General features: G+C 39.6%; 1 protein-coding gene across 1 annotated transcript in view; it reads left to right on the top strand.

The window, feature by feature from the left end:
• Positions 1–9,379, top strand: part of RFX4 (regulatory factor X4) — an 89,984-nt gene that overhangs the window by 76,504 nt on the left and 4,101 nt on the right. Inside the window, exons 16-17 of the mRNA XM_051784372.1 lie at positions 261–423; positions 2,821–2,959. Coding sequence (XP_051640332.1) covers positions 261–423; positions 2,821–2,959 — 302 coding nt within the window. The remainder of the gene's footprint in view (positions 1–260; positions 424–2,820; positions 2,960–9,379) is intronic.

Genomic DNA, 9,379 nt, shown 5'->3' with positions numbered 1-9,379 from the left:
ATTATTTCAACACCATACTGAAAGTTCACAGTGTGAGCCATCCCATATATGTTTCACACTTCTGGATCTTTGCACACTCCAAATGATTGAAATGTATTTTTACTTATGCCTAAGATATGACTGGTTTGTTCACTTTGGTTGATGCCCTTTCCATCATTATTGCCTGTTAACTTGTTTTCCTGTCATCCTCTCAAAGAATGACACCTCTGTGGATGGCAGCCAATGTTAACTCTGTTCCTTTAATATTTGTTTGTCTACAGGGGCTATGCAATCCTACACATGGTCACTCACCTACACTGTGACAACAGCTGCTGGGTCACCTGCTGAAAATTCCCAGCAGCTGCCCTGCATGCGAAGTCCACATGTACCCTCTTCATCTGTCACACACCGGATACCTGTTTATCCCCACAGAGAAGAACACGGGTAAGTCACTTCCCAGTGGCTTGGGGTTTGTTTTGTTTTGGGGTTTTTTTGTAGGTTTTGGATGAACTTAGGCATTTTTTTGAAATACAATGGAAAGCTATTTCTTGATGCAGTGAGTCTGTACTGCAGAGATATTGGTATCATAATTCTTTGGCTGTTGTTGCTGTTGTATAATTATATTATGTCTTAGTTTTATAATCTCATTTAATTCTATTTAAAACCACAGTAGGCCTAGAGGATATTTTCTAAAACAGAAGGTTTCAATAGATTTCTTCTGATTTCTGTTTTCCTATGCCATGTTTTATCCCAAAAGCTAGATGTGCCAAAAGAACAACCCTACTATACCATGTCTCAGGAGAGGTGATCCTTCTCCTCTGGTCAGCACTCCTGAGACTACATCTGGATCCAATTCTGTGCTCTCCAGTACAAGACAGACATAGGTATACTGGAGTAAGTCCAGAAAAGGGCCACTTGATGATTATGGGAATGAACTATCTGCCATAGCAGAGAGGCTGAGAAAGCTGAGACTATTTAGCATCAGACACAGAAGGCTCAAGGAGGGTCTTATCAATGTGTATAAATACCTTCTGGGGGATGTAAGGAAGATGGAGACAGATTCTCCTTAGTGGTATTTAGTGACAGGCCAAGAGGCAACAGCCACAACTAGAAATACAAGAAATTCTGTTTAAACATAAACAAAAACCCTCCTTGTTTTACTGTGTGATCAAACATTGGAGCAGGTTGCTCTGGACACAATCCTGGGCAGCCTGCTCTAGCTGACCCTGCTTTGAGCAGAGGGGTTAGACTAAACAAATTCTACAAGTCCCTTCCAACCTTAATGATTCAATGACTACTGTTAACCTGTGGACAAAAAACCATCAAAGACTGGAGAAATGGGCACATTTTCACTATAATATTCTAATCCTGTCTCCATCACCAAAATTTGCTCAAGGCTCTCAATTAAAATAATTACAGATTTAAAATTAAAACAACTATATATATTAAAATAATTATAAATATATGTAACATTATTTGATCTTGAAATACTTCAGACACTCAGACTAAGTCTCTCAGTGCTTTTTTCATCAAGCAACACTTCTGTGCCATCCACATCTGAGTTTATAACTCGTAGTTATCCATAACTAAAAAGAAACAATCACAAAATAATAGGTGGAAAAGGGCCAGGCATACAGCAAGATTAGCAAATGCCCAAGTGCTGCTATGATGCAAGAGGTTCAAAAGGCTTCACTGAGTTCCTCAGTCTCACTGCATACTCCTTAACTTTGTAGAAGTGCTTTCCCAGGGTGGAAGATTCTATACTGTTTGGAAGGTAGCAGTAGATTAATTTGAACTGTACATCTTCTTCCCTCTTGGATGTGATTAGGTTTAGATATCTGTTTGAAAGTCACTGCTAAGTCCTTACTGGTAAAAAACTGAATATGGAGTTATGGAACACTTCTCTTATCCAGCAATTTGACTGTTTGGTGGAGACAGAAATAGAGCAGCAGGGAGGTTCAGGAGATAACAGGATGCAAGAATTGGAACAGACTACAGTAAGGCAGTACAAATGTGTGTATATGTGTGAGAATTCATTGTTCCTAAAGGAATCTCTTGCCTCTGGTGTTTGACTGATTATGGTGATTTAAGGAAACATTTTAATCTAGGTGAATCAACTTTTCCAAAAGTCAGCAAAGATCAAATGTTCACATGGCTACACAAAGATGGGGAAATTGCAGAAAGTGTCCACACACCTTCTGCTAGTGAATGGTCTAAATAATGGTGGTCAACAAACACTGACCCTGCAGTTTTCTATAACTACAGAAACTGCTCCTTCCTTTTCCCTGGCTGTTCCTAGACAGGAGGTTGAGAATCAAAAAAGAAAGTAGACAAGTTCTCCAGCCTCACATCCCACTCTGTTACTGAGCTGGCTGTGCTAAAGCTGTATGTTGTACGTTTCAGATTCAAACTAATACACCCCTCTGCCTCCCAAAAAAGGAACATCTGACCACGGTGCAAGGAGATAGCTGAACTCAGTACAGTTCTTTAAGTCAAAGCTTACTATACTTCCTCAGCCTGGATAGCAATTTACTAGGAACATGGCACTAAAATAACAATAAAAGGGAAAGATGCTTCCTCCTTAGAAAGTGCACAACTGAGTCTACAGTTTAAAATTAGTCACAGAAACATACTGAGTCTCTCTGTTGTTGTGTTAGACACGTAGTTTCACTAAGTGGCATCTGCTTCCCATCTGACCTGGGAAATATCTTTTTAAAAAAGATTTAAAAAATCATTCTCTTATTCCAAAAAACTGCAACTGTATGTTTCATAAAAGTTCTGGAATTATTAGTTGGAATACAATTATTGTGCACATAAGAAGTCTTTTTTAATGTATTTTAGATACACAGGAAGTTACAACTATGGTAGCTATAGCAACCAGCATCCCCATCCAATGCAGAGTCAGTATCCATCCTTACCACATGATTCTGCTATTTCTGGACCACTTCACTACTCAGCTTACCACAGAAGCTCTTCACAGGTAAGTTGCAATTATTATTTGTTGATATTTATAACATTTGAAGTAAATTTCTGTTTGTAAATTTATCAACCTATAGGCTATCTGAATCAATAAGCTGTCATCAGTCTAATCATTAAAGGCTCCTAATTTTTTTATTTTCTTATATTACCTAGATATTTTTTTTCGTTTTGGTGGAGATCAGAAGTAGCCTTAGATTGTGAATATAAAGTACTAACCCTAAAATCCAGCAGACTGGATCATGGAAAGTGTTTCTGTTTTAAGGAGTAGCTAAAGCAAAAATGAGTATAACTAGTTGCATGATTCTTAGATGTTGGGAGCAGCAAGAGATTCTTAAAAAGAAATGAAAGTATTTGCGTACAGCTGAAGACGTAGAGGATGTAGTAGAATCTTCTGGAGTCTCTGCTTTTGAGAATACTCATGTTTAGGAATTTGCCAAATTAGTGAGTTCTGCAAATAGTTTGAACAACTTCAGGACACCACTGCAGAGGTTTTGTTTAATCTCTATGCTATAGTCTCCTGCTATAATGCTGAGAAATTATGTCAGTAACTCTTTCACTTCACAAAACTGAGCCAGTAGGAACCAGCACAGATTAAGACTGAAGATGAGATCTGGCAATAGTTCAAAAGTAGTGCCACTGTAGGAGGGCTTTAGTACCTCATGCAGCTGGTGCTTCCACGGTGTAGGCAGCTGCTCTCTGGGCTCTCTGCTGGAAGATTTGCAAAAGGTGGATACAGGGAGGGGGTGAAGGCATTAGGATACTCCACCCACATGGCACCACTTACCCTGTATCTACTGGAAATTTATACAAGTATATTAGGGACTGCCAGGCTCAGCTATCATCACCGGACTGGAACAGTTTCATACCAGATGCAAAGATATGAATTTGGTAATGCTTTGAACTAGAGCACATGAAGCCTGCCTCTCATTCAGGTCTTTGTTATTGGTCTGCCACATGATCTTAGAGTAGTCAGATCTCCTTTTTATGCTTCATTTTCCCTAGCTGTAAGATAAGAATAATGGTATTGATCTCCTTAAAGCTTTATAAGATCTGCTGGTAAGATTGTCTGTAAGAACCCAACATGCTCATTTGGACCAGCTCAGCAATGGCTGCTTAGTTTATGGAAAGGATAAGCTACAACTTCTCACCCATGTGTAGTACCTAGTCTATTGGACTGTATGAAGAGTAGTTGTTTAAGGGGTTTTGCAGCTTCTGAATCTTCAATAAGAACAGTGAGTGGTCATTTAAGTACAGAGTCCTATGATAGGTTTGTATTCCTTCTTTTTTCAGTACAGGCCTTACCCTGTTATCTCAAGAAATAAGTAAAGCAAATCAAGATCAACACATTTTTAATTTACTCATATCCTGGTTAACATGTTGTATGCAAACAGTAACATACACTGAAATCAGGCAAATATTTTTCATATTGTAGTAGGCTGTCTCTACAAGTGCAGATGTCAGATCATAGATCATTTTTTCCTCTCTTGCTAGTCCTTGAACTGTCCTGAACATATGAAGAACAGATATGCTTTAATGATCACACTCGAGAGGAAAGTGATTTCAGTTTGTATTTAGCATATTCTTTCTCATGCTGCTTGTAAACTGAGATGGAATTGCACAGCAGGACACAGCTACCAAACCCCTATCAATGTGCTTGTTCTGCACTGACAGGAGATACAAGCTGAAACCTTACTTTCAAAAAATGATCTAAAAGTCTAATGGTTTGATATAGAATTTGCTGACAGTCTTTTTAAAGCTAAATTATCTTCTATAAGATTCCTGCTCTGATAATAAATCCTTTATTAGCTACTTTTTACCAAAAAAAGTTCATAAGATGTTCCTAATAAGCTGTTAGGGAACTACACTTTTTCTAGCAGTCTTTCTGAAGGGAATATGGTGCAAGGAATTGCAGTAGGACTTGTGATGTTGCAAAATAAAAATACAGGAAGCCAAATTTACAATGAATATATCAAGAGTTGCCCCTATACTGAAGCCAGAGGAGTTGCAATGTGTATAGCTGGTGGTAGTATAATCAGTTGAGAAGAGGAGGCATTGACCATGACTCTTAAAAAGAACTCTTTGTTATAATCTACATTCAGGCCAAATATAGAACTCTGGCTCAACTTTAGTCTATCATTCTCTTTAGGACAGTGTCTAGGGGTTAACCCCTAAGAAAAAAAATAAATGTATGCGGAGGGTGTAAATTCTCCTCTGCAAACATGGATTCAGGGAGAGACCTTGTCCCAGAAGGGGGCTGAGCCAAAACAGGCAACATGTAATTGAGGTGGATTGTAGACTGCCACTATAAACTACTCATTTGGTCTTGAAGAGCACCATGTCCAAGCTCTTTCTGTGGAAGAGAGTGACATACTCCAGGTTTTATCAGCTACTTCGAGGTTTTTGGGTTTGTTGTTGGAATCTTTAGAGTGAGGCTGTGTTGGGGAAGAAGTCACACATCTTTTACTATGTATGGCTCTCAAAAAATGCAGGTGGGGGTCTGGAAGTATAGGCTGACTAATTTCCACTGATGGCTAAGACTCTTTTTGTGACAGAAACAGTCTGTTCAAACCTTGGTCTTAATCTGAATTTTTTTTTCTTTCATCAGCATCTGTGAATAGTTCTCAGAACAGTTCCTTCCTTGTAATTCCAGGCCTGATTGTTCATTTCTTGACTTGGCTTACTGGCCAGGAGCCCGACACACAAATGAAAACAGTTTACAGATTGATCTGTTACTGCCTAGTTCTCTAAGCCATAGTGCAGAAGTGCATACAATACTCTGATGATACTCCATCATCATATAGAAGGGGACCATTTCATGTCTGCACACAAACACATCTATACCAACACCATATTTCATCAATTCTCTGTCTCTGCAGTTTTAGGTACCAGGTGCCAGGGTAAAAAACAGGCAAAAACTCTGTCTAAAAGCCACTGAGCGGTCTAATCAACCTATCTTGACCTTAGCAGAGAGGTACATCCTTCAAAGGTAACCCCTTCCCAATGTCACTACCTAATCCACCTCCACGATGTAGGCTCGACTGGCTTCTGAGTACAGCTTTGTCTGCGAGGTTCACACTGGTTAGACAGGTCTTAATCCTCTATCAGATGATCCACAAATATTTCAATTCGTATCATTCTACCTTTTCCTTTAACACAACAGTCATTTTTCTTTGTAGATTTCAAGGCTAGCACTTTTAGTCTGAAGGATAACTAGAGAGATCTGCATCAGTGTACATTTTAATATATCTGGTAATATATACAGATGCACATCGTATGAATGTGCATCACTGTGCATGCAGTATGAAAAACAGCAAACATACAGTATCTTTTTTGAGTACTCTAATGTGTAGCTGTAGTGAAACATACTGGGGTCCATTTATCCACGTCTTCTCTCTAGCATTTACTAGAATGTGTGGAGGAAAAGTCTTAGAAGCAGGGTAAGTAGAAATTGGTCCTTTCACTGGCACAGCTATGCTGTGTTTGGCAAGAGCTGGCCTAGGGACATCCTGAGTAGGAAGCAGCAGCTGGACTGATGTATTTTGTAGCAAACCACTCTACATTACCCTGTCTTTGAGCGATTTTGTACATAGAGACTTCGCAATGGGTTGCACGAAACGTACATTCTCTTGTTAATTTTAAGTCTGTTATGACTGCATTGGGTGCCCTAAGGATTTTTGGTGTGACGAGAAATAGGGAATACTCATTCCCTATTTATCTACTCTTGCCATTCAAGACATTATAGATCTGCATCACTGCTCTCACGTCCTTCCTGTCACCTCTTTTCCAGAGTTAAGTGTTGCCATCTGTTTAGTTTCTGTTGTGACAGATACTCTGGAGATACACAGGAGTTATGCAAGGGCTCCATGTGCACTGCAGGGCAGGCGTAGTCTGAGGAGCGTGCAAACATCCCGTTCCCTCAGTTGTGTTGAGCAGGGAGCCTGATGGAGCTGGAGCTCCCATCCACCCTTTCTGTGCAAACCTGAGAGTAGATAGGAGGGACTCAGTCAAGAAGCAGCCACATCGGCCACCTAGATCTGAGAATCACTCCTAGATGCCGCACTAAACACAGCCTCATTTTACCTTTTCTCCTTTGCCACTTCCAAAAATGGGACAACCACCTCCAAATGGTCTATCTCAGGTGCAGGAACTCAACAGAGTAGCATAGTAATGTTTCTTGTTTTGTTCCTTGTGATGCAGTTCCTACTTAAAGACAAGCTGCTTGTTTGTTTGTTTGTTTGTTTGTTTGTTTTTTGCCTGTATTTATGAAGACCATAGTTTACTTCCACAGTCTGGAAAATGCTGCAGTAGTACAGACTGGTGTTATGCAGTAGATTGGGTCTGTACTACTCAGAGGCCCAGAACACAGTATTTGGACCATAGTTAAAGGGACTTTAGCTGTATTTGTACTCTGACTCTCCTAAACTGCTCTGTAGACTGCAGTGGTCTCACATAACTTCCCAGGGGTGCAGCAGCTCCATTTCTCTGTAAAACATTGTATGCCAAAATTCTACTCAGTCATGTCTTCATTTCCCTTCATATGCCTCTGCAGCAGGATTTACATGAGAGCAGTACTGGAAGACAGTAGTAACTGGTTTTTGTTACCGTGGGGAAGCCAAAGAAATCCTCTCCCAGACAGAGTCAACACTTTAGTGTCCATTCGTGTTGTTCTGGCCCATCTACTTCAGAAAAAAAAAAAAGAGGGCAAAAAGTTCTTAACTCCCCAGCACATACACATTATAAACCCATGACTATAGCAATGCAGTAAGAATAATAAACCCTTCCCAATAACCACTTTGTCAACAAACAGCTGGTAATGACAGAAAGACAAAAACACTGTCCAAATCTCACCCATGCAACAAGAGTCATTGTTCCAAACTGTAAAGCTTCATAACGGACTTGAGATTGCTAGCATGTAATTGAAGTAATTATGTATTGAATGCAACAGGAAACAGATGTCTTAACTTCTCTTTAAATAATTACAAATAGCATTTTTTTTAGGGCTCCAAATGCCACTCCCAAAAGCAACAAAATCACTCAGATGGACTTGGAAGTTTCGCCTAACCTATTTAAGAGATTCAATAAGGTTCAATTTATGGAGAAAAGGGTCAAATTAAGGGTTATAAAGACACAGTCAATAGTTTAGATTATGTCATTTAATGAGATTTTAAACATATTTTTTGAACATAATTTATAGCCGGCTCTTCACAACTGGTGCAGCTTCTGGTATGAGTTATTTTCAAGCCCGAAAGTAGTGGCTAACATACAACATTAATTTACAGCATTCAGCAAAAGTGTGAGCTAATGCAATGTAAAGTCAGAGACACATTCATAAGGAAAATATTTTGCTCTTTGGACAGAGACACCTTTCACCTCCACTCATAAATTGTTGGTGAGTTGAGGATAAGGATAAAGAGATTATTCTCCATTCACACACTGCAGAAACTCAGCCTTCAGTATATGGGAGGACATATTTATCATCATATTTTCTAAAATAATACTAAAAGAAATTGAATTAATTTTACTTTTTTGGGAAAGGCCTTAACAATAATCTGCTCAAAGTCTCCCAGACTTAAAGGGCTTCTTGTCTGTCTAACAGCAGCAGTAGCAACAAGTGTGAGTTAACCCAGAAAATGGTAATTTCCTGTCAAGAGCCCTCCAACAAATGTCGCTTTTATATCTGGCAAAGATCACTAGGCCCCAGTGTTTTGAGTTCAGCATGCTTAAGCACTCTTCATTAAACCGGATGTAGAGTGTGAAAGGTGATTCAGGCAGCATGGGCAGGCATCCGCCCAGATGGCTATGCTTTGGACACTCCAACAAGGCTGAATAGATGCTTCATTGGGTGAGTTAATAGTCAGGCAGGGGCAAATGAGTACTTTAAAAATATTGTCTTTCAATAGTCTCTTCACTGTAGGGAAAAAGAAGTCACTGACTCATTTGCGATTAGCTGACCTACCATTACAAAACTTTCCATCTTGCATTCAGTCATAACAGAATTTATTGTAAAATACTAGATATTTAGAGTCCATGTTATTTTCAAGCAATTATTCTTTTTACATTCATGACACATTCATAAACACAGCTGCGTCGGGTGCGCGGGATGAAAAGGAAAAGCAGCACACTGTATCCTGTCCCCTCATGCACAGCCACTGCCCTGCGTTCTTAGCAAGCCTTAGCATGGCCTATTGGCTGCAGATAGGAGGAGGAATGTCTTTCTTTTTCAGTGCATCCTGAAGTTCATTCTGGGAGCCAAGATTTCATTTCACCAATGGTACAGGTTTTGTGGTTCCAAACTACCAAAGAGACATGATGTGGCTTACCCACACAGTGCCGTGTACAGCAAGGAGGCCCACCTCAATATTCCCAGAGTTCATTTTCTTCCTCTTACCCATAGATTTTGCAGTCTACAAATTATCAATTA

Source organism: Manacus candei, unplaced genomic scaffold, assembly GCF_025592945.1.
Source record: "Manacus candei isolate 608988 ecotype Guabito, Panama unplaced genomic scaffold, ASM2559294v1 h1tg000018l, whole genome shotgun sequence".
NCBI classification, from domain to species: Eukaryota; Metazoa; Chordata; class Aves; order Passeriformes; family Pipridae; genus Manacus; species Manacus candei.
This window is presented reverse-complemented; position numbering and strand designations above follow the sequence as displayed.